At 48.7% G+C, this 26,045-nt stretch overlaps 1 protein-coding gene across 1 annotated transcript in view; it reads right to left on the bottom strand.

The window, feature by feature from the left end:
- lrig1 (leucine-rich repeats and immunoglobulin-like domains 1) overlaps positions 1 to 25,708 on the bottom strand; it is a 36,008-nt gene extending 10,300 nt beyond the window's left edge. The window contains exons 1-9 of the mRNA XM_048253929.1: positions 24,502 to 25,708; positions 14,516 to 14,587; positions 13,850 to 13,924; positions 8,735 to 8,872; positions 8,132 to 8,275; positions 6,319 to 6,462; positions 6,016 to 6,159; positions 4,637 to 4,780; positions 1,631 to 1,711 (exon numbers count right to left, since the gene is read on the bottom strand). Coding sequence (XP_048109886.1) covers positions 1,631 to 1,711; positions 4,637 to 4,780; positions 6,016 to 6,159; positions 6,319 to 6,462; positions 8,132 to 8,275; positions 8,735 to 8,872; positions 13,850 to 13,924; positions 14,516 to 14,587; positions 24,502 to 24,704 — 1,145 coding nt within the window. The 5' untranslated portion in view covers positions 24,705 to 25,708. The remainder of the gene's footprint in view (positions 1 to 1,630; positions 1,712 to 4,636; positions 4,781 to 6,015; positions 6,160 to 6,318; positions 6,463 to 8,131; positions 8,276 to 8,734; positions 8,873 to 13,849; positions 13,925 to 14,515; positions 14,588 to 24,501) is intronic.
- Between the last annotated feature and the right edge of the window lie 337 nt (positions 25,709 to 26,045).

The following is a 26,045-nucleotide window of genomic DNA, read 5'->3' as shown; positions in this document are numbered from 1 at the left end:
GGTGACACACTTCCTCTCAGATGCTCCTTTTGATAAGCCAAACACCAAAGCTGCTAGAAATTTCCACAGAAATGCACTGACTTTCATATCAGTCAATAACCAGCTTACTCATAGTGGCGGTGGTGTGTGTGTGTGTGGTGGGGGGTGGCTGTCAAGTCAATCTTTAGTGATTTTTTGATGTGTGAGTGTGTGTGTAATTGATTCATGTGTGCGTGTCAGTGTGTGTGGGAAGAGGGGGTAAAAGACAAGCCTTCAGAGACAGAGAATGGACCCATCAACCCACAACAGAGACATCACCTCTGCCCATCTCTCAGTGTGACACACTCCAGCCATCACCACAGCAACCCCCAGCCCCCCCCCAAACACACACACACTCACCCCCCGCTTAGCCATTCATGGAGCACATCGTTTGATCTCATTTCGCCTATTTCTCACATCTGCATCCAACTTGAGTGTGTATCAGTGAGTGTGTTTGTGTTTATGTGTGTGTGTGTTTATGTGTATTGCATTTAGGAGCGTGCCTATGTGCATTTGTGTTGGGGGAGGTTGTCTGAAACCTACAGGCCAGAACCTGTGTGTACATCCGTCTCGGAGATGACGCAGAGGGAAGCTGGTAAAGGATGTGGTTGCCAATCTGCATCCATGCCGCCTTCTCAGGCACACTCGCCTCCATGGGAAATGGCTCTGCAACCATTTTACATAGGCAGACACACACACACACACAAAGCAAGCGGCAACTCCGCTTTGATGTCTGTGCCCTTTTCTCTGGCGTTCCCAGGAGTGGTTGAATGGGCTTTCCGGAGTGCGGGTCGGTGGGATTCCGGCCGGGCCGGGCATTCCTGGACCGCCCTGCACCTTCTCCCACTGCCCCCTCTCCTCCCCCTGCTCTTCACAACCCCCAAACACACACACACACACACACACACACACACACACACACACACACACACACACACACACACACTGGACAAAAGGGGTAAGGTGGGGGGCCTCGCGGGGCGTTTGATGTGGTTGGCCAACACTGCCTCCCAATTTCACACTCTCTTGGTGTTAAAGCAGAGAGCTTGAGCCAACACCCCCGGCCATTAAAAAAAATCTCATTGCTGATCTACTGATCCTGGGACAAGCGCTGATTCTACAGGAAGTGCACACAAGCAGGCTTAACCTGCAACAACAAGAGCCTATGACCATCACTGCAATCACAGCGCAGTTATAGGCTAGAAACTAGAGTGATCCATGTGTTGAACTATGCATTATAAGTGTGATGTGCATAGCATCAAAAGTCAAAGACATAAAGAAAATATCAAAAATAAACTTAGAAACTTGATAAACTTATATATATATAAAAAAAATGGTTTCTTTGCTTGCTCTGATAGGGGGAACTAAAGGTGAATTTGTCTGCAGCCAAGACAGGCACTCCTCTATTAGCAGAGCAGTGAGTTGAAAGGGAACAATGCTACACAGGGGGACCGGCACAATAGCACAGCAATGGCCAGCCAAGGAGTTCAAAGGGACACTGATGGAGGGAAGAGGAGGAGGAGAAGAAGAGGGAGGGAGGGAGGGAGAGAGTGAGAGAGAGAGAAAAAAAGAGATTTGGGGGAGGGGGGGGAAGATGAAGTAAGACACTCACAGCTTGTGGAGGCTGTCCAATCCAGTGAAGGCCCCATTGGTGTCCTCTATAGTGCCCGAGATGTCGTTGTGGTCCAGCTCCCTGTGGAGACGGAGACAAAAGAGGAGAGAGGAGTCAGGGGTGAGGCGGAGGGGAACATGGCAGGGTTGGGCTGGGCTGGGCTGGAGCTGGGCACTCTGAGGCCCTGGCAGATGAAGCCGGGGTGGGGGTGCGGATGGAGATGGAGGCAGGACAGGCTACCTCCACCCTCTTTACCCATCCACCCAGCCGACCCCTACATCCACTGCACCTGGCCAACAAAGCCGAGCCTCTGCAGCTTCACTGCTTGCCGTGCCCAGCCCAGCTCGGCACATTCTTTCCTTTGGTGGATTAATGGGGGTTGGGGTGGAGGTGGAGGTGGAGAGGAATGCTCCCAGACAAATGTGAGACTGACGCACAGACACAGACAATAAACGGGCCAGGCTGGCACTCTGGTACGGTATAGTCAGCATTCACTTTCAGAGCACTGCTAAGATCCATCACTCAGAGACAGAGACAGAGAGAGAGAGAGAGAGAGAGAGAGAGAGAGAGAGAGAGAGAGAGAGAGAGAGAGAGAGAGAGAGAGAAAGAAAGAAAGAAAGAAAGAAAGAGAAAGAGAACATAGGGACAGAAGAAGGGAGGGAGAGAGAGAGAGGAGTTGATAGATAGATGGCGAGGAGAACAGGGAGAGTTTGGGGCATATTCCTGGCATTGTCAGACCGGCAGGCTATAACTCCCAGCTCCATTTGAGGCAGGACCAAGTTTCCACACATGACGAATGCAAGTTCACTCATTTGCCCCAGAAACTCTCGCCTCTTCAAGCTATTATTACACACACACACACACACACACACACACACAGTTAAATAGATTTTTATTCCATTACGACAAGGCCAATCAAACTGTGAGAACAAACAAACACCGTCTTTCAACTAACATGTTCAAATAATCTCATCTACATGGAGCTTTGTTTTACTCCCATTAAGCAAGCTTCTTTCAAACACTCCCAAGTTCTTTGAGTTAGATGGCAGTTCCTCTCTCCCTTCTCTCCTCCACTAGGTTCTTTTCCTCTCCACCCCGTACCCTACAGCCCCTCCTGCAGCCCCCCCCTCTCTGCTCCTCCATGGACTGAGCCCCTGGCTGCCAATCTCCTATTCTTTCTGGCTGGCTGGCCATGAATGGGCGCTGGCTCGTTATGGTGTTGGAGCTGGAACTGGATGGTGGAGGCTGACAATGGCGTGATGGTGGTGTGGATAGAGGCAGAGAGGTGAGAGGGGGAGAGAGAGAGAGAGAGAGAGAGAGAGAGAGAGAGAGAGAGAGAGAGAGAGAGAGAGAGAGAGAGAGAGAGAGAGAGAGAGAGAGAGAGAGAGAGAGAGAGAGAGATTTGACTAAGTTGTGTGGGGAGGAGTGAGGTTGGGGGGGGGGGGTGGTTTGGGTGGACACAGGCTGACCACTTTAGCACCTTCACAGCCGCCCGCGCAACCCTGTGTGCGCGCCCCTGCGTACCCACCCCACTGGCCCAGCAGCGCGCTCCAATTAAAGCTCCCCCATGCTTCCCTTTCAGCAGGTGCTGCAGCCAAGCGCCTCCCCACTGATTCGATTAGAGCTGGCTCATGGCAGGCCATTGCAGGGAGAGGGGTGAGAAAGACAGAGCCAAAGCAGGGGGGGGATTGAAGGATGAGTGAGAGGAGAAGGGGAAGGGATTATCAAATGAGGAAAAAAAGGCCAAGCTTCAATCAAATGGAAATTAAGACACAGACAAGAGAGGAGAGGGAGAAAAGCCACTGGCAACATATTCAGATTCAGATCTTTCATATCATTCCATAAAGAGTCCTTATACTCATCCTAACGGATGTTAATAGTAACTGAAAGTTGTACTGAAAATAAAATAGACTGGAAAAATAGACTTTAGGTCACGCAAGTTGCCCTGGTATGAAACCGAGACAGACAAATAGGCCGTGCTCTTTTTGCACACTCGACAGGCTCACGTCACACAACTTTTATGTGACTTTGTCTGTCCGGTCATTGAATGCCTGCTGGACAGAAGAGTACGGGAGAGTCAAACAGAGTCTCACAAACTCACACATCAGTGCCCGTCCCGCTACGGAGAAACCAAGTCAAGACAAACGGGGAAAGCCAGTGAAAGGAGGGCCCGAAAGAGAGAGACATGAAAAAGCAGGAGAGATTGAAAGACAGAAAAAAAGAACAGAAAATAAAGAAGGAAAAAAAGTAAGAACCGGCAAAAGAAAGAAATAAAGAGAGGTTTGTATACACTTCAACCCATCACCCCTACTGGGAGAGAGAGACTTGGTGGAGCAACTAAAAGCCCAATTCTTTCTTGCTTTGCCACCCTCGGCCACCCCTCCCCTCTCTCTCTAACTCAGGAGGCGTGAGGAGAATTAACCCTCCCACCCCACCATACCATACCCCAACCCCCCCCTCCCCGTTCCCAGCGTTGGAGATACACAGGGGAAAGGGGCATAGCACCCCTGCCCCCCATCCACTGCTTTTCACTCTGTGCTTTAAAAGAGGCGGCTTCTCCTGGGAGGCCTTGGACAGGGAACACATGTGCATCTCCAGACGGTGGGAACCAAGCACCAAACAAAGAGCCAAAGCAAAAGAAAGAAGAAAAAAAAGAAAGAAAGTAAAGAGAAAGGAAGAAAGAGGGAAAGAGTGACAGAGAACGAAAAAAGGAAAGAGGGCAGCAAATAAAGAGTTTTCTCAACAACAACAAAAAGAAAGAAAGGAAACTACTCTGGCTTTGACAATGATTAATTAAGAGGATTCCATGTCTAGTTTTTGAAGAGAAGAGAAAAGAAAGGAGCACTGAGCTGAATTGGGCTCAGTTTTGGCAGATTGCTTTACATGTCGCTGTCACTCTGAAACATTAGGTGGTGGTGGTGATGGTGGTGGTGGGGGCTTGAGGAGGAAGAGGGGGGGGTGGAACTGTTGTAAGGGGGTGAATAGGTTGCAGTCAGGAGGACTTACAGGTTGCGTAGAGACTTGAGGCCCCTGAAGGCTCCCTCGCTGATGTGGCTGATGCCGTTGTGTCCCAGGCGGAGTGTGTGCAGATCGCCCAGCATGGCCAGGCTGTCCTCGTCGAGCCGCGTGAGATTGTTATAGGACAGATTCCTGTGGTAGGAACACACACACACACACACACACACACACACACAAAATTCAGGAATTCAGACATCTTGCTCTATTGGTATCTTTCTGCACTTGCCCTTGATCCCTACCACTAGACACTACCGCTGAAATGTGTGTGTGATTCAGCCTTATGAAACCAGTGCATCCCTCCGTTCATTTACACAGACCTGGACTGATCGCTGTGTCGCCTCCCTCTGTTAAAAGCTAGCATAGTGGCTATTAGGCAGCATTGTCATTATCAGGCCTTCCTCTTTTTAGTGAAGGTCAAAGCATTCATCTGGCATGTGCAACAGCATCTAATGTCAACTAATTGCTTTCCTGCTCGCTCCGGACAGCCTGACGGTCACCACCAGTTCGGCTGACAAGGTGAGAAGCGGTGGTGGTGGTGGGGGGAAAGTCCTATTAATAATTCTCAGATGTGCTCGCCGGGTCAAAGGCGCTCTTGTGTTTGGTAGGCACGCTCGGCTGCCCGGTGGAGAGAGAGACAGCTGGACGCACCGTCAGGTCGTCTCCACCCGGAATGCAATAATGACCATGTTATAAAAGGAGTGTACCAAAAAAAAAAAAAAAGAAAATAAAGTAGTGTGGGGGGAAAAAGCACCTGCTCTTGGCTAAAAACACACAACTCCTACTGATACCACATTCACACTTCATTAGGCCCTCGCTAATAAAAATGATAGCGTCCAGCCACTAAGTGCACTAATATTGGGGGGAAGAGACATGCACTAAGTACAGTTTACATTAATGGACAATGCACGTCAGCAACAGAAGTGAGAGATATGGGGGACACTTAAGGTGCCCATTTTACCTCTCCCTCTATTCTGAGGGAAGAGATTACAGCTCACTGACCTCACTCAACTTTACTTTTCTCATGCTTCCCCTCATAAATCTGAAGGCAAATCTTCCCACTGGCTGTCTGGCCAGTCTACTGCATTATTTATGACAGGTGGTAATCTTAGGGAATGGTGATCAGTGCTCTATGTGTGTGTGTGTGTGTGTGTGTGTTCCTGTGCTTGTGCAGGGGTATTGAGGGGCGGATGGGGTGAGTGGTAATGACAGGGAGTGGTGATCAACAGTGTGTGTGTGTGTGTGTGTGTGTGTGTGTGTGTGTGTGTGTGCGCCGCATCCCGGGGCAGGTCGGGTCAGTAGTAATCTTAGTGTGTGTGTGTGTGTGTGTGTGTGTGTGTGTGTGTGTGTGTGTGTAGGGGGTGACTCACAGCTCACGCAGCTTCTGGCAGAACCTCCAGCCGTCCGGGTTGACGAGGCCGATGGAGTTGTTGGCCAGGTAGAGCTGCTGCAGGGAGGTCAGGCCGTACAGAGAGCCGCTGTTCACCTCCTTCAGACTGTTGAAGTCCAGGTGACTGGAGAGCACAGGGAGTCCAACACACACACACACACACACACACACACACACACACACAGGAGAGAGGAGGGAGAAGTGTGTGAGTCAGGCAAAGTGAGAGAGACCAAGAGTGTGTTGTTGTTGAGTGTGGACGTGTCGGGGAGAGTCGGATACTCACAGCACCCTCATCTTGGCCAGCCCCCAGAATGCTCCGTCGGTCAGCTTGCTGATGTTGTTTCTCTGCAGCTTGAGCACCTCCAGGCGGGACAGACCCTGAAAGGTCAGGCCCTCGATCAGCCGCAGGCGGTTCCTGCTCAGCTCCCTACCACACACACACACACACACACACACACACACAGAGAGAGAGAACAAAGAGAAATCATACCACTGACTTCCACGTCCTGTACACGCACTGCTGAACACACAGGCAGCAGGCTTAGCACCAGGTGCAACAGGCACCGCTATGCTTAACATTCAAGCAATGAAGCCTTGTGGCTGCTTGTGTTCCAAAACCTGCTGCAAAAACCTGCTTGTGTTCACCTCCTGGCATTCAGAGAACTCATAAGTATCACAGGCAAACTGAGAACACACAAACACACACACAAAGTGAAAACACCAGGTCCTCCAAAGTCATCAATCACTCAACACTGAAGGCTCAGCCTCATGGGTGAAACTTCATCTGACATAAGGGGACACCTGAGAGGGCAGACCCTCATAACAAACAAAAAACCTTAAAAACACATTCAGCGGTCACGCTGGGAGGTGTTACACTCCCGTCTGAATGTCACATTAAACAGGGCTGGTGCTTGTCATCACGTATTGACACTGGCCACGGCTTTGAGGCACCGGATCTACGCACCAGGTGGCCAGTGCAGGTGTGTGCGGGCGGGGTGTGTGCCGATGATGTCAGCGCAGCGCCCTTGCCCCCTGAGAGCACCTGAACACCAAACGCACCGCGGCCAGTCGGCCGTGTTGCCCACGAGCACCCGGAGATAGGGTGTCGTTCCGGCCACCTGCGGAACAATGGCGTGAACGCACGAGTGGCAGGAACATGGGAAAGGGTGCCCACATTCACAATGGAGTAGGTTCCCCTTACACTGGCTACGGAGAGGGGGAGAGGAGAGAGGGAAGAGAGAGAAGGGAGAGAAGAGAAAGGAGAGAGAAGGGAGAGGAGAGGGAGAGGGGGGAGAGGAGAGGGAGAGGGGGAGAGAGAGGAGAGAGGGGAGAGAGGAGAGAGGAGAGGGGAAAGGAGAGAGAGAGGGAGCAGAGAGGAGAGAGAGAAGAGGGGAGAGAGTGGGACTGCATCTGGTGCTTGGATGGATTTTAGAGGGTAGGGAAGGGGGGTGAGAAAAGCAGAATAATGAGAATAAGAGGATCAGAAAACGGATAATGAGGACAAGATGGAAAATATGAGACAGAACTAGAAAGAGAATATGAGAGAGAGAGAGAGAAAGAGAGAGAGCAACTAGGAAAGGAAAGGAAAGAGAAGGCGAGTGAACAGGCAAGAAAATGTGATACAAAAAAAAAGTAAACCTTTAAGTTGTTTGGATGCCCAGGTTTTATTTGAGTAAATGTAAATGTCATAATTATGTGCTTAGATGTGTTCTCCAGCCCAGACAAAAGCACATTGCACTTTGCTTCAGGGTTGTGCAAAATTCCAGAATTGAATTGAAACTGGCTCTTAAATTCCAATTCAATTCTTGAATTTCACTTGCATTTCAATTGAGGTAGCAAACAGGAAGCAAAATTGCTATTTGAATTTTGCACAACCCTGCTTTGCTGGCCGTTCCTCTTCGATGGGTGTGGATGTGGATCATGACAAATCTGAACAGACTTTGATGTAGTGTTGCAACCAGGTGTTAAGAAAGCTGGAGTAAGGTTTAGAGTTTACTGGCCATTGCCTGTGTGTGTGTGTAGTGTTTCTGAGTGTGTGTGTGTGTGTGTGTGTGTGTGTGTGTGTGTGTGTGTGTGTGTGTGTGTGAGTGACTCACAGCTGGGTGAGGCGAGTGAGCTGGAAGGCCTTGACGGGGATGTGTGTGAGGCGGTTGCGGCTGAGGCGGAGGACCTGCAGACTGCTGGAGAGCTGGTCGAAAGCCCCGGCCTCCAGGTGCACGATCTTATTACTGCTCAGGTACCTGGGACACACAAGGGCCACGATTAGACACCGGGCCAACAGAGGAGGCTAGACTAACAGGGCTGATCAAGTCAAACACATGACTTAAGAAAATAAGTTCTGAACTGGTGATGGTTACTAAGTAGCTCTGTTGCACAGTGATTTGTGATTTACAGTCCTATAGCATACATGCAGACATGCACCTTTGAGACCTTCTTGTGATCATTTCTATGTCATAAATGGCTTTGCACTCTCCAATTTCATTCAAGAATGTATTTACATTTTTCGTTTAATCATTTAGCTGAAGCTTTTACCCAAAGCGACTTCAAGCAACAATCGAGGTACAATAAAGTTACAGTGCCACTGGGATACTGTTTAGTGCAGCAAAAAGTACTACTCGCATAGAATAGAATAACAAGCGAAGTCAAGGGAAGGAGAAGAGGGATAGTGTGTGTGTGTGTGTGTGTGTGTGTGTGCTTACAGGTCTCGGATCTGTAGCCCCGCGGGAAAGCAGTGGGCTCTCAGCTCGGTGATGTCATTACTGCTCAGGTCCAGCGTCTCCAGAGCGGTGAGCTCCATGAGCTTCCGGCCGTCCACTTGGCCGATCTTGTTGTGCTGCCTGAGACACAGAGGAGAGAGAGAGAGAGAGAGAGAGACACACCTGTTAGCTTCAGCCACACACACACACACACATATATACACGCACACACGCACACACACACACATACATATATACTTAGAACGCGACGCATCGCGACGACGCGACAACGCACACACACACAGACGCACGACGCAAGAATTCAAATTATTTACGCAATTTGTTGACAAGGATGTGGTGTAGGTGGGGGACTGATTAACACTGGAGAGCATCTCCTCCAAATGACACCCAGAATGTTGCAACAGGAGCGTTAAGTGGAACAGGAATAAGGAATAAGGCCTGAACCGATTCTCATCAGACTGGACTCTCGGGGGAGTCCAGAGAAGCCCCAGTGTTTCTGGCCCAGCATTCCCCCTGTCCAAAAAGCCCCCTTCCTGGAGGGGGCTTGAGAAACAGAAGGGGCCGCCTGTGAGAATCAACTCTGTTGCTTTTGCCCTGCGCTCGGCAAGAGCAAGAATGAGGGGTCACTCCCACCACAGCTGCGCTTTATTTGGCCTCTGGTTCAGCTGGACAGCCACAGAACCAGGGGGAAAGGAAAAGAGAGAGAAAGAGAGAGAGAAAGAAAATAAGAGAGAAAGAAAGAAAGAAAGAAAGAAAGAAAGAAAGAAAGAAAGAGGGGAGGGGGGAAGACTGACTGACAGGGAGGGAGTGAGAGGAGCACGACTGTCTATTTTCTACTCCGTCAGGAAATTCCACGGCTCTCTCACACACACACACACACACACACACATAAACCACTTCAATTCCACACACACACACACACACACACACACACACACACACACACACACACTATTTACCTATGGACAACAGACACAAGTGCACACAATGACAGCGGGCTGGACGAGACAATAAACAGACGGACAAAGCCAGACTGCACTGATGACTAAAACAATATCCGGCTGCGGCTCCACACTTCTCACCCGCACCGGCGTGAGAAGTGCGGGGACAGGCAGAGGGGTCATCACACGTCCGTTCCAGGCCTTCGCTTTGATGTGTAGTGACGCCACAGGCGAAAAACCTGCGCCCAACAACGCGCACCTCAAGCTGAGCCGCGCCCGCTTTTTTCTCCCCCTCTCTCTGCGATTGCTGTATTTGGGTGTGACGTGGTGTTCCCACCACTGTGCTGTCCCTCCCTCAACAATCCTCCAGCCAGACAGACAGACAGCATCGACCTTCACCCAGACGTGTCGGTTTTGACACACTGTTAACACTGGCTCAATCCATACCACACTCCCACTCCTACCCCCTTCTGTCTGTCTGAAAGCTGTGCAGTAAACACACGGCCCATAGGGGGATTCTCTCACTCTCCCTCTCCCCTGCCCTGCCCTGCCCTGCATCAGTGTCTGCTGGCAGGTGTTTCTCTGCTCTGCTCTGCTAAGGGAAACTCGGATGGGCCCCTTTCCCAGCGATTGAGTCGGGGGCGGACCGTCCAGTGCCGTCCCAGAGCTCGCGCACAGGCAGCCAGCTAGCCCTGGCCAAGCCCCGCCAGTCATCCAGCTAAAAACCCGTCGCCCGGCCAGACAGATGGACCGCACTTCAGGGTGGGAACTCGCAGAGGGAGAGAGGGAGGGAGGAAGGGAGGGAGTGAGGGAGACAGGGCAGGGGCGGTGGGGAGGTGTGGAGGGCGCGTTCCTTCCCCCACCTGAATAAACAGAGGGGGTAAAATAGTTAAGGATGAGCCCAGGGCTTAGGGCCCCGGAGGAAGTTCCTGTGAAGCGGAGGCCCCCGCTGCACGGCCGGACAAAGGCGCTGGAGGTCGCGATGAGCCCCGGCACGGAGCGCCAGGGTCAACAGCTGCTGACCTCCAGTGGGAAACAACGCAGCGCTGACGTTCGCTGGGGCTGCTTTCCCTTAGAAGATGTCCGCTGGGTTAAACAGCCCTCTCTCTCCCCCTCCCTCTCCCTCTCTCGCTTTTCTGCTGACTCTCTGTACTCTCCCTTCTTTCTTTATCCCTCTCTCTCCCTCCCTCCCTTCGCTTCTCTCGCTTTTCCTCTGACTCTGTACTCTCCCTTCCTTCTTTCTTTATCTTCCTTTTCTGACTCTATTCCTGTTCTCCTCCCATGAGCAGAGCAAGCCGACAGACAGACAAACATGGGAGGCGAGCTGGGAGCTGGGATGTAGACAAAAGGCTCAGTCGAGTCGGCTCCAGCTCATGTGATGAGCCGTGTTTGTGTGTCACTGTGTCTATACTTGAGTGAGTGAGTGTGTGTGTGTGTGTGTGTGTGTGTGTGTGTGTGTGTGTGTGTGTGTGTGTGTATGTGTGTGACTAGACTGTGGGAGCTGTGTGACCACACTTGATCCGTCCGCACTGATTAATCCCAGCCAAAGCCCTGCGGTGGCCGGATTAGCAGGTTAGCTGCCTCGGGTGCCTCTGATTGGCTTATCTGCCTGATGAACTCCACAAGTGAGCAGATGAGAGGAGCGCAAGGGCAGCGCGACCACAGAGATGCAGCAGAGCAGAGGGGGAGTGTATGTGTACCCAGTCTAGAGAGAGAGAGAGAAAGCGAAAAAAGGAGGGACTTGGGAGTGAAAGAAAGAAAGAAAGAAAGGAAGGAAGAAAGAGACAGCAAAAGAGAGAGAGAGAGAGAAAGAAAAAGAGAGAGAAAGAAAGAAAGGAAGAAAGGGACAGCAAGAGAGAGAGAGAGAGAGAGAGAGAGAGAGAGAGAGAGAGAGAGAGAGAGAAAGAGAGAGAGAGAGAAAGAAAGAAAGAAAGGAAGAAAGGAAGGAAGAAAGAGACAGCAAAAGAGAGAGAGAGAGAGAAAGAAAAAGAGAGAGAAAGAAAGAAAGGAAGAAAGGGACAGCAAGAGAGAGAGAGAGAGAGAGAGAGAGAGAGAGAGAGAAAGAGAGAGAGAGAGAAAGAAAGAAAGAAAGGAAAGAAAGAAACAAAGAGACACACACACACACACACAAGTAGGGTGGGCTAGGGACAGGGAGAATAGATGCCCAGTGCCGCAAGACCGGACGGGGTCCCAGCCAAGCCCAACACACACACACACACACACACCACGGGCTGGCCTGCCAAAAGCCACCCGGCTCTATTCATTCAGTCTAAACGGACTGATCACAGGAAGTGGGCAGGACAACGGGCCACGCTCATGCTGAACTTACTGAGGCACATCGAATCAGATTAGAGGACTCAACATTTCTTGCTAGACAGCTCCTGTCCAAATCTGCGTCCAATTAGCCCCTCTGCTCAATTTGAGGGAAAATATCTTGGTCACCGGTGTATGTGTCAGTGCTCATGTGTTTTCTGTATATTTGTTCAACACAGTGTGTGTGTGTGTGTGTGTGTGTGTGTGTGTGTGTGTGTGTGTGTGTGTGGTTTCTTTTGGGCTTTGCTCCCTGACCCCGGTGGAGCGGTGTGCCGTGCTGTGCTGTGACTCAGGTGCTGGTGACGGCCTGTGCTGTGCTGACTGAGCTGCTCTTGCTGGCTGCGTGATCGCAGGCCCTGCTGCAGTCCGACGGCATTCCAGCTGGTGAACCTACAGAAGGAATCCGGCCAGCCGGCACACGGCGCTGCCAGCGAGATCCGGGATGGAGGGGGGAGGTCGTGGCGAAGGTGGGTGTTACAGTCACGGCTACTCACAGGTGGAAACCGAGAACTCCTCTACCCCCACCACCCCCCTATCTGTAACTATGGCGATGTCCGTACAGCCAATCCCCTCTTGCAAACCCCCCCCCCCCCACCTCCCTCTTCCAGCCAATTCCTGTCTGGCAGCTTTTACAGTATGGAGGGTGATTGACAGCCGCAGCTGTGGGCTTCAACTGCTTTCAGCTGTGTGGCTTTTGGATGGTATGCCTTCCCAGGGTGCACTGCGAGGCCGACCTAGTTCCGTAGCAACAGGCATCAAACCAGGCCAAAAAAAGAACCCACCACTACTCCTACCACCGCCACCACTCCACGCTTGCACAATGCTGGGGCAAACGTACCGAGTTTACTGCCCCTCCACCTCACAGCGCTCCAGACAATTGCACTCAGGCTGGAAACACTGGGCTGCCTTTGGAGGAGGAAGAGGAGGGGGAGGAGGAGGAGGAGAGGGATCCCCACACCCACCTCCTCCTCGTCTCAGAGCCCACCGTGCGAGTGTAAACCTATAGCGTGAGCTGGAAAATCATTAGATGGCTATAGGGTCCGTGTGATGGAGTGGTGGCAGATGGAGACCCAGGGCCTTGGGGAAACTGATCCAGATCGTGTGCGCGTCACGCGGGAGACGTGGGTCGATGCAGGGAAAACCTGCGCTGCTGCTAAACCACCACCCCCCACCAGGGTGCAAGGATACGGGAGTGGGAGTGGGTGTGGGTGTGAGGGTAGCGGGGGTAGTAATGACTTCACTTGCAGAGCTGTTTTGGGGGTACACTACAGCTGTTAAGGGGGTGAGAGGAGAGCAATAGAGTTTTATACTCCAGTTGGGCCCATTGGGATTGTTTGTGTGTGTGGGGCTATTCAGGGAGCAGAGGGCTCACAGCTGTGAGACAGACACACAGAGAGAGACAGAGAGAGAGAGAGAGAGAGAGAGAGAGAGAGAGAGAGAGAGAGAGAGAGAGAGAGAGAGAGAGAGAGAGAGAGAGAGAGAGAGAGAGAGAGAGATGTGCTCTCCCCAAATAGGGCCGTAAATCACCAGTGGCATGCCAGCCGAGGCGATCCCAGCAGGCCGAGTTTCACAGCCCTGGCCTGGGGGTGAGGGACACGCTAGGACTCCCTCCTCATCAAGAGGCCCCTCAGTCAGCACCCAGGGCTTTCCATTCACCACCACAACAACAACAACACCACAAGGACATGCCTCCTCCTCCTCCAAAGCCTGCAGTGGTCTGGTCGCACCGCTGCATCACGCATGATGTCCAATATTAAAAAAACAAATTCCGGGAGCACTTCTACAGAAGTGGCAGTGCTGTGCTTGTGTGAGATGACGGGTGTTGATCTAGGCTGCTACTTACAGGTAGAGGACTGCGATTCTGGAAGAGGCCAGCCTGAAGGAGGGGATGGCGGTGAGCTCGTTGTGGTCCAGGCGCCTGCAGGGGTAAACACACAGGCGTGAAGACATTAGAGACTTTGAGTATTACAACAGGGCGCTTGATGGTCTTTTGGGTCCCCACCATCGACTTCAAGGCACCCAACCCTAACTCTAACCCTAATGCCTTCCAGGCAGCGCTGCCTTGAAGTTGACGTTGGGGGCCCAAAAGACCATATAACCAACAGGACGATATATTACAGTCATTCAATCAAGCATTATGTAAGGGTGCCTGGGCTGACATCAGATCTGCATGACATGAGCTGGCCTATTGAGAGAAGAGAATAGGTTGAAATCCATAAGAGAGTGTGTGTGTGTGTGTGTCTGTCTGTCTACAATAATAGGCACTATGCTATGGTACAGCCTCTGTCTAAATCTAGAAAACAGCCATTCAGAAAACCGGCATTACGAGACTACACTAGCTTTGTGGTAATGGTTGGATGAGTTTGTTTGGCTTTCTCGAGTCGAGCTGGCATGATGTGGTTCGGCCCAACCCGAGCGGACAGACGAACGCCCATGACGCTGATGGTGACTGTTCACGGCAGTGTAGTGCTCGTGATTGATCCGGGAATGGGACGGCCATCTTACTCACACTTCTCGCAGTTTTGGGAGGCTGGAGAGGATGTCCGTATCGACTGCTGTCAGCTTGTTGTGGCTCAGGTTTCTGTAGGAGGAGATGGAGGAGGGGAGAAGGAGAGAAAGAAAGAAAGAAAGAAAGAAAGAAAGAAAGAAAGAGACAGGAAATGAGTCAAAATCGTAGTGTTAGTCATCGGTACTTCATGACTTCAATCAGTGACACCACATTAATATTCCATTTTGATAAAATGGCTTCTCTGTAGCGTCCTAACAGAAATAAACCCGCATGCATTCGACCATTACGACACGACCCCCCCCCCCCAACCCCTTTCAAGTCCCTGGCCTATTTCACGACCGCTGCTCCGAACATGTGATTTTGGCCAGGTTCCGTGCCAAGATTCAAAAACGCTGCGGTCGATGTGATGGGTCTCCTGCTGTCGTTTTGGCACAGGCGTGAGCATCGGGGGCCCCGTCCTGTTGAAACTCTGGAGATTGATGGCGACACAGTCTCTCCACATGTGTCAGGCCACGTAGATGGATCTCCCTCCCTCTCCTCAACAGCTGTCAAGAACCTCTTGGACGATCTTAATAGGATTGGGACTCATTTATTAGCGATTAGGACAATCTTATTAGTAATTAGGAAGAGCTGGCCAAGCCTTTTGTGGTTTAAGACGCTTACAGCCACTGCAGGTTTAATGACTGCACGCATGGGTGTGATTGGAAGGTGTTTCCTTTTTTTCCAAGTACAGAGTGGTAAATGCATGCCTGGTGTACAGAGGTGCTGCTCAATTGATAAGACACTACACACTACAACAGCTTTAATTCTGTCTGCTATGATGACTTTGTAGTGGTCTTGGCATTCGTGTTTTGTTGCCAAAATATTGATATTTTTTTTTTAAAATTGATTTTTTTTTTTAATTGATTAATTGAAATTTATTTAAGAATTTTTATTCGAGGCATGTCTGATCACTGATGGGTCCTCCTTTAGCAGGAGCCCGGCTGCACGCAGTTCTCTAGTTGGAGCGCTGTGCTCCGAGACCTCGATGTGCAAAGTGTCTGGGACACGCAAGCTTCCTGACATACCACATTCCTCCTCATTCCGTGTGACTAACGACAACGGAGCAGCTCACAAGAATAACAAAAGCCCTGAATGAGGCTGATGAATAAAAGGGCAATTTCTTTTAGTTGTATACTAGCTAATGACAAAATCATCTCCCAGCAGTGGAGTTAAGTGTAGGCCTCGCGAGCTGCTAAACCGTCAGCCTTACAGCCTGCACTGCAGTCCACCGTGTGTGTGGTGAGTGTGACGAGATAATAGTGGAGTGTGATCCGCCCCGCAGGCAGTGCTTTGACAAGGCGCTACTCTGTGATCACACACACACACACACACACACACACACACACACACACACACACACACACACACACACACACACACACACACACACACACACACACACACACACACACACACACACACACTCTCTCTCTCTCTCAGCCACCATTGTGCCGGCAATGGCTAAATTGCTATCCTCTGTCACAGAAGGCAATTACCTAATTATACCGGAGCAAAGTGAAAAATTGCCGGGTTTCCTCAAGTCGGCTCAGTTGCGCCAGGGGGCAGGAATAGCGCTGAGGCCGCAGAGTCGGCGCTCTAATCTACCGCAGCCCTCGCCAACGCCACCGTAACAAGCTGCGGCCAGCCCAGGAGCCCGCGGACAGCGACACACACACACACACACACACACACCACACACCCCACACACACACACACACACAATTTGTTTCCTCCTGCTCAAACAGAAAACTCCTCCATAGCTTCCCTCTCAGCCAGGTAAAGCAAACTAACTCAACACTGAAAACAAGAGAGGGCCTTATTGAACACTTTTCACACTGGCTTTCAAATTCCCCTGCCATTTCCTCCATTCCTTCACCTTGATACAAGCTTCCTTTTTTTTGCCACATGCCAGGTTGTAGATGAAAGGGCAGAGAGGGCCGATAGGACAGCTACCACGTGCTCGCCCTTATCGTGCCAGCCTGATTCCTGCCGCGACAAGATCTGCTGCTGGCCCTGCTGGCCTTACTCAACATGACCTACACTGGACTGCTGGAAGCCTGAAAGAGACTGAATGAACCGGGGGTCTGGGTGCATGTCTGGAGAGGGCGTGTGTGTGTGTGTGTGTGTGTGTGTGTGTGTGTGTGCTTGTATCTTGTATCTCCCTTGAGTGTCAGGGTCTTTGATTGGCCGCCAGGGGAGGAGAGTGTTTACACAACTCTGAATTCTTTCCCCTCTTTCATTGCTCTGTATTTCGGCTTCAATCTTATCAGATAACTTTCACACCTACTGTATGACCCCGCAGCAATAAGCGGCCTCTTTCCTTCTCGTGAGTGTCACACACACACACACACACACCCTAGGACTGTCTCTCTCTCTCTCTCTCACACACAAACACACCCTAGGACTGTCTCTCTCTCTCTCACACACACACACACACCCTAGGACTGTCTCTCTCACAAACACGCACACACACACACACACCCTAGGACTGTCTCTCTCTCACACACACACACACACACACACACACACACACACATGACACTGCAAGGCTATTCTTCCTGGTTTTTAAATTTTGTGCTCCAGGACTAAAAGAAACTAAGAAAGATCTCAACAAAAGAAAGAGGTAAAGTTTGGAAGAGCTTATAGTCCATCTCCTTCACACTTTCTATTATTTTGTATTTACTGTTATGTATTAACTGCCCCCTTTTTATCATTATGCATTTAATGCCATGTACATTTCCACACACACACACCTAATACTGAAGTACAGGACAAGCCTCCTCCTTCAAACTGGTTCAACTGGCCAGCAGGGTATAGAACTAAGATTTGGGGGCTCACTGATCACTCTATAGGAATAAAACCATTCAGAGACCCACCCCTCTATTACCCAACTAAGCACGCACCTCCCCTCCCTCCATGTCCTTCTTGGCCTCCAGGTCAAGGCCTGCCTGCTGGGGGAGATGTGAGGACGACTCATTTTGTTAAGTGTGTATTGGGCCTGTGTGTATGCCGGAGAAAGAAACTCCCGTTTAAGACTTCCACTGTTCATTCACACCCCCGACCTCAACCCTAGTCCTCCCCTCCCCCATACATACATACATACATACATACATACACCCCAGACAAAAGGGCGAATGGCCAACGACTTCCTACCTCAGGAAACAGGAGCGGAGGGCATTCGCACTTCGCAAATGCGAAGGTCAAACTCATTTAGGAAGCGATGACTGAGTGCAGGGAAGGAAGAGAGAGAGAGAGAGAGAGAGCACACACGGGACAGAAATCAAAACACGCCGAGAAAAACAAAGCGCCGCGCAGCCACTGGCTCATTCCACAAAATAAATGAACGCGCACAGAGTTCAAAGTGGTCCACACAAGCACACAGGTCAGAAAACGTGGGCATTTCCTGGACTCCTTCCCTAACTGCTAGCACCTTTTGTGGGTGATTGCTGATCAAGCTTTGTTGATTAAGAATTCAAGCCATATATTTTCCAAGGATAAGATTAATTTATCAGAGATAGCAGGCCTGTCTGCCCTGAGGAATTAGCCTTGTTGACTCCATGCTAGCATAGCTTAGCCAGCACACTCACTTCAGTGGATACATTTCCCAGCCGCTCCTCCATTACAATGTGTGCTTTCTCCCTCCTTGTTCCTTCCTTCTTTTTAAAACACCATTCATTATCTGCCATCTAGAAAATTGGCAGAGTGATGTCATTTCTCTCACTTAACAGCGGCAGCTTTATGATTCAGACAGTGAGAGAAAGAGAGAGTGAGAGAGAGTGAGAGAGAGTGAAAGAGAATGAGAGAGGGGGAGGGAGCAGGAGGGAGAAGGAGGGAGAGAGAGAGAGAGAGAGAGAGAGAGAGAGAGATATCGCCCGAGACGCTCCTTATCTGCCTATCTTTATCACTGATGAGAGGAGTGTGAACTTCGGTCTTTGGAAGTGTGAAGTGATGTCAATGATGGTCTTTTATGATCCAGCTGGAAAGACAGAGGATCTTTAGTGCCTCCCGCCCTCTCTCTCTCTCTCTCTCTCTCTCTCTCACACACACACACACACCAACACACAAACCCACTCCATTCGCAGAGCCCAATAAACTAGTCAAAGAATAACCTTCTGTCAAAGCTGGCCGTCCAGACAGGGGCTAGACAGAGACTAGTACCACGCAAGCCTGATTTTTTTCTCACTTCTCTCTCACACACACTCACTCACTCTTTCACCTCTACCGCCTGTCTTCCTGTCATAAAGCACTGTTTACAGCCCGGCAAAGCCACGGATAGGCCAACCGGGAGAAACAGCGTGCTACACTTTTCTTCTGCCTTTAGAAAAGAATAAAAACACATGGCATAAATCCTGGAAGGCGAAATGGAGAGATGGTGAGAGTTTTTTGGCCAAGAAAAAACACTATATCTGATAAAAGATGTTTTTGATACCCATATACACAAATGTGGCACAATCTCCCCTGATCAGCACATTTCAGGCAAGAGGGTAGATAACAAAGCTAGCATTGTGCACACACACACACACACACACACTTCAGGGCACTCTCATCTAAAGTTTGATTACCAGAGTCTTGCACCTCCAACAATAATAGAACACATTCAAATGGAAAAAGACAAAAAGTCTTTTAGAGTGCCTGCATAAAAGTAAAAAGTAAGATAAAAGGAATCCTTGAAGGCCAAGGCTGTACTTTCAGCAGCGAAATCAAGTGTGCTGTGTAAACCAGCTAGGTCCAAACACACAAGAGAAGGAGTTAGGGAAGGGGGTCCACACACACACAAACAGTGGCCTGAGGCACAGCATGAACCCAGGCCCACCGACGCCAGCCAAGGGTCCGTCAGGGAAGGGAGCGCAGAACACACACACGCAGACATCTACGCAGTTCAGTGACTACTAATCACCCGCACACACACACACACACACACACACAGACAGAGTACTTGAGGAGCACTGCAATTATTGTACAGTGTTCTTCCTGCAAACATAATAAACCTTGGGAGAAGGAAGTCTGCTGTCTAATGATCACTCATTTTCTTCACTTTGAAGTAGTTCAGATTCATTTGTCATAAGCAAGGCAGAACAATAGCAATTCAGATAGCCTGCCAAAGTTATTATCTCAGATTAACCAGCTAGTTGATTTTCTATGGCGCTCTATGAAAAGATTTGTGTAATTACGAGTATTTATTCAGTGTGTAAGAGGGAGTGTGTACTCGAACATCTGTTTATATGTCTGGGGAGCGGTGTCTACAATTCAGCATTCGCCCATAGTCAGGTTTATGTGTCTATGTGCACACTTTTGTGGATGTATACAAACCAAATCTCCTCAGACCTACATATGTGTGTAGGTGTGTGTGTGTGTGCGCACACACACACACACATGTATCATTAACCCCAAGATGGCCGCCCAGTCTGCTGCGCGTTGGTCAGCGAGACAGGGCCAGAGGCCTGTTGGGGAAGTTGGACCTGGGCCTCTCCTGTCTGCCGTGAGCCCCGAGTGGTGCGTGTGTGTGTGTGTGTGTGTGTGTGTGTGTGTTTAGGGGGAGCCACATGGCTTGTTGAGACCTCCCTCTCCTGCTCCCCCCTTTCTCTTACTTGTTCTTTTCTTTCGCTATAATTTCTTTCCCAGATCGCCAAACTCTTTCCAGATGTAAAGAATTCACAGATGATTCATCCATCAAATCCACTTGTAGACACTCACTTAAACAACAAAAAAATGGTTTTTGAGGGGTGGGAGCAAGAGAGGTACTCTCAGATATGTCTGGCACAAAAAGTGATAACTGTTGCAATGTATGCACACTCATGTCCACCTTTAAGAGATGCCTGCCAGCATTTTCACACACTGAGATGAACTTAAGGCGAGCACAAGTTAAGAAAGAGAAAGAAAGTGAGAGAGAGAGAGAGAGAGAGAGAGACAGAGAACAAGTGAGAGAAAAAAAAGATTTTTAAGATTGAAAGAACACAAAAGATGGCACACAATAGAAGTGGCAGTTTCAAAACAACAATAACAAAACTAAGTGCTCACACCTTCCATCTGTTTTCTTTCTCAAATCTCCAGCTAATCCTCTCTGCCACACATGTGCACGGCACAAACAATGGTCTCCATGTGGGCCCCGACACTTGAAACAGCTGCTCTTAAATCAGATCGCTTCAAAGCGCGAGCTTGGGAGCTGTACGTGCCTTCATCTAGCAGAGCTGTGGAACTGCAGGCATTTTGTCAAGAAGGTCTCAGTGGAAATTTGCTCCTGGGTGGAGAAATGGAGGAGTGGAAGAGGAGGAGGCCTTGCGTTTGGGAGTGAGAGATATGCCTCATGCCCAGCCGCTGGGGATCGGGCGAGACAGTGACCAGGCCAGCCCAGGCCAGTAGTGCCCTTCTCTCGCTGCCCTCGCCGCCGTGGCACTTAAAAAGCCAGGCGGGCCCTCAAGCGCAAGTAAGTAAACAAACACACTCTGACCTTGGAAACGGTTGGTGATATTATCTAAAGAGTGGCCCATTAATGCACTAACGGTTAAAAGCACATGCGTGCACATTCAACCAAAAGCGCACACAAACACAGATTTGTCAGGGCACAGAGCTTACGTCTACAGAACACTGGCATTGACAAAACCCCTCTTGGGCTATAAACAGAGGCAGGGCCCCAGTTTTAACACTTCCCACACAGGTGTTCGTGAACAACTGCCCCCACCACCACACACACACACACACACACACACACACATTTATATAGACCCCCATACAAACAAACAACAGCAGTCCTCCATAACAGGTCCATTTCCTTCCCCTTTCCTTGGCAAAAAAAGACATTTGATGAGCTAACAAACACCTCTGAATCAGAGTTCAGGGGCAGGGACACAGCCCTGGGCAATTACACGCTGGCCACAGGCTCTTACGCCATGCCGTAACTGCCAAGGGAGGACTGAACAAAAACAGCAACAGATCCTCACATTCAGTGAGGCAGTAGTGTTCAGGTGTAAGTCCGGAGGCAGTGGTGTGGGAAGACAAAAAAAAAAAAAGAAAAAAAAACATTTCACAAAGATTCGGTAAAGAGGACTGGAAGTCTACTTGATGTCAACGGGCCGGAAAAAGAGCCGGGATGTTGACGAGAGACACAGAAAACGAGTGCGTAACTCGCAGTGCGTGTCGGCCAACGTTTTTTCTGCCTGCATGAGCTCCATGCAAACTCTGGGAGTCAAATAAGCATTCCCCGTCTCGCGTCAGCCGAGCGATCTGGCAACCTCTTTAGGTCAGAGCCTCGCTGTTCAGAACTCTGCCTCGTCTCCCTACGCCAATTATCTGTCACCTTTCTGGACACGGGGTTGAATCCACATGGCTCCCTTCCTTCCACCCCATCCCTGAGCAGGACCATCGCTTACTTGCTTCCTAGCGAGGCTCACCAGGGGCTGGGGAACCACTGGGGAGTTGTAACAACACAGGGTGACTGGGAGGGGAGAGCTGTTTGGACAACTGGAAGGTATTACAATCCTGAGTTTTTGCATGACTATGTTTTCTCTTTCCTGATGGATCTACTGTGGATGAGCACCCATGATGCACCTCTTCATCTTGTTCTCTACACCCCTATGCCAGCACTGTGGCTTTACTACGGTGAGAGCTGTCAGCACTGTGTTAGGCTATATTATAGCTATATTAGAATTCTAAAGACTATAAGGGAAGTACTTTTAACCTCTCAATCCCTCATACACAACCTTATGCTCAATTCACCCCATTCAACACATTCAAACTTTCCCAGGAATGAATGTTTGGTCTTGTCAGGTAGCTCAAAGAAGGTTTCTACTAACCCTTTAGCATAGGTTTGTAGGAGGAAAATGTGTAGGACCCATAGCCTTTACAGGGAACAGGCTGACAGCACTCAGAAACATGTAGTAAATGGGACAATTTTGTACCCAGGCAAGCTGCACAGACAAGCCACACTGAGAAAAACACAAGTGTCTGACACTTAATCCTTAACCTCCCCTGGTTGGGAGTCTTAAGACACAGACATGGATGCTATGCACCTAGGCAATCCTGAACATCATGAAGGATTTATTACTTAGCTTGTACAAATGAATATTATGCATAACTGATTTAAAAACAGCAAAATGGCTATCTGACAGCTAGAGGAGGAGGTAAATCACACTCTAAAAACGAAAGCTTTTGGAAGGAATTAAAACAAACCTCACAGAAATTCCCATTTTGAGGTTGTGCAACGCATTAGCCAAATAAACTAATTGTTGACCATCAGATAAAAATTCTCAAACGGTGTTATACATCGGTAGTTGTATCATAGTGCATTTTGCTTTAAACTTTAACTTCATTACTATCCGTCTTGGCACTTGGAGTCAGTTATCATGCTCTATTTACACATAAGGCCTTGTGAAAACAATTTGCATTATGGATACCTGATTTAAGCATTACCTACAGGCTCTTCCTCATGAAGACACTTTGAGTGCAATTTGCATATTTAGTCCATCAACATAACAATGAAATGAATTAGGCTTCTAAGCAACACCAGTGAGGAGCACTTCCTTGTTTAACCAACATCCTGACAGCCATCCACTGATCCCTTTTCAAAAATTTTGTTTGAGCTGTTTTCATATAAAACATCATTCTAAGTGGTGAGGAAATATGTGTTGAAGACACTACCAGGCTGCAAAATTGCTGGTTTGCAACTAGGTATCTACACAGAATGGTTATTTGTGTGTTCAGGTTGTCCTCATCATCTCTGGAAAGCAGATTTTTTTTACCACTACCAGATAGAACATAAAATAGAGATGACAGCCACTTTCATTTTATTTCAGGAACAATTCAGTGTTAGAGGTGAGAACTCTTAAATTAATTGGTTTTCATGCTTCCGATTAACTCATGCACACAACTTTTCTACAATATCCACCGGAAATAATTAAATTAGAAGTATTTTAGGGCAACCTCACAAGGCAAGCTTAAGCTATTAAAATACATTGTGTTGTCCACTGCTTTGTCTGTATTTCCAAGTTTACATTGCTGCAAGTTGACACTTGAGAGATCATAACCATTGCCAGCAGAGATGGTTATATAATTGTGTCAACTTGAAAATTAGGGCTTATCTTACCCCATGGAAATGTACACTGACTTATCTAAGCGCGGGATGCTTACCTGATATTTATATCGTTGCCTAAATGACTATCAGTTTGATTTTGCCAGCTATAGTCGTATTGACTCATTTCCACTAAAAGGACAACATATAATATACAACATATAGGCCCATACAACCTGAAGTTAAGGTAAACGATATCAATCGGTAAATTCTGATGTGTCCCTCTATACAAGTTCAAGATAACTACCTCTGTATTATAGAATAACGCACTTTGTAGCACATGGTTTTATTTAAATAAAAAAACCAAGCCTGACGTGGCCAATTAGCTGTCTCAAATGAAACTTTTTTTAAGTGAAAGATTGACTACATAGGCAGTAGCCTAGTCCATATGGCAAAAGACAAGCCTACATAGAGGTTTCAAACTGTGAATGAAACAAAGTAGACTAGAATCAAGTGTCCCATCATCCACAAGGCCGTTCTTTAGTCAGTCATAAAGGCTAAAGTTTCTACCACTGTAGCCTTTAGCCTGAACTTGCTCCTTGCATTGGCTACAATTAGCCCAATCGTAGACATAGGCTACTAAACGGCCAGCTTTACTTCACTTTCTTACAATGTGCATCAAATACTTATGTTTGCTAACATACAACTGTAATGTCACTTATTCCACAGCGGCACCATCGGTTCAAGAGGTCCCTGGAAATGTGTTTGCGTTTATAAATGCTGTTCCCTGCCCGTCATGTTATTTTTAAGAAATCCAAAAAGATAAAAACATGCATTCCCACATTCGAAATGTTCCACGTTCATACAGTAATGTTTTCGAGACATCTGATAAACGACTATCACAGGATACCCCAGTTGTTGTTGTTGTTATGCTACTTACATAGAAATAGTCCCAGCTGGCAGGTCCTGAGGAATATCAGTCAAATCCAAGTTGCTACAGTCCACAGAATCTCCGGTGCATGTACAGTTTTGGGCACATGGTATATCAGCACTCAATCCGTAATTTAGTAACAGTTCCAAGGACAACATTAAATAAAATACATAATATGAAACAGATCCGATCTGACCCAGGGAGGCCGCCATTTTGTATCCAGTTCTAATCGCGCGTTGTCTTGATCGCTCTCCTCAAATCCACAAATTGGGAAATCTGATGTAGATTACAGATGATCTTTTCAAAGATGATACTTTACATTCATCATGGTGTGAATACTAACCAAGTAAATGTGATAACAGGAGCGCAATTGCGAGCCATTGAAGCTACATTTGATTTCTTGTAGCTGAGCGTAAGATAGCCTAATTGTCTTCCCGTGCTCTGTATGGCTAACTAAAAATCAAAGGTGAATCACGAATTACAAGGCAATTCAAGAAACTTGTCCAGCGGCCAAAACTAAAGGCAACTTGCCGGCAGTTGTCCATAAAAGGTTGAAAAGGGTCTCCTTGTAGGTTAGACGGTTAGTTTTGGCATGCCTTGCTATAAGGCTGGCTGAAACAGTCTAAATGCTGTAGTGTTTATTATGCTATAACAACGGATGAAAGTCGATAAGTCTCTTGTTATTTCACGAACAGCCTCTTCAGAAGTGGAAAATGCACACACCGCGTAGAGTTTAACATTTTCCAAGAACTTCCAATCACCATGTTCAGGTTGCACGACAATGTAGCATCGAAACAAACGCCAACGCTTGAAACAAAGTTTCTTCCAGAGTCGCCAAAATCCAAGGGATACAAACTTGCTACAAAGTGGTTGTGGATATCGTTACCAAGTTTCCCGTCAGCGCAAGCACGGCGCTGGCAGAGTGGTCTCTAAAACAATTTTCATCATCGATGTAAGGTTAACAGCAAAACCCAAAGACCTCTTCAATAAGCGTCGACTACGTCCAACTTTCCACACACATTTCATCGAGTGAAGTTGCAGAAGTCCCGTAGCTGCTTATCAAATGCAGTATATAGTCAGGAAATCTCGGTGATCCGGTTATTAACGAATTCAAGCTCCCACTTCAAATCAGACCCACCATGAGAGTTTTTCCCTTCTTCTGTTCCTACTTTCCTTTTTTTCTCAGCGTTCCACCGTCCCACGTTGGATGCATCACAACCCATTGGAACCTCCCATTTCGACTGCAATTGGCTATCCCAGTATCAGGAACTAGAAATCCCAGGATCTGACTGGCCGTCGTGGAAGTCTCAGGCGCCATAAAGTTCGACTTCCAGCTGTCATTCACAACTGGTTAACTCCGCCCACGTTTCCCACCCCGGGTGTGAAACCACACCACCACCTTTCACTCTGGCCGCATTTTAAAGTTACAATGTGGAAGGTTAAACGATTGTTTTTGCAGCGGTTCAGCTGTTTATTTTATTGCTACTTATGGAATAGTGATGATACTTTTTAGCGAAGTCTGATTACACTTGTGAAAAACAAGTAATAGGCCT

Source organism: Alosa alosa, chromosome 10 (assembly GCF_017589495.1).
Source record: "Alosa alosa isolate M-15738 ecotype Scorff River chromosome 10, AALO_Geno_1.1, whole genome shotgun sequence".
NCBI classification, from domain to species: Eukaryota; Metazoa; Chordata; class Actinopteri; order Clupeiformes; family Clupeidae; genus Alosa; species Alosa alosa.
Note: the sequence above shows the minus strand (reverse complement) of the source record. Positions and strands in the feature narration are given on the sequence as shown.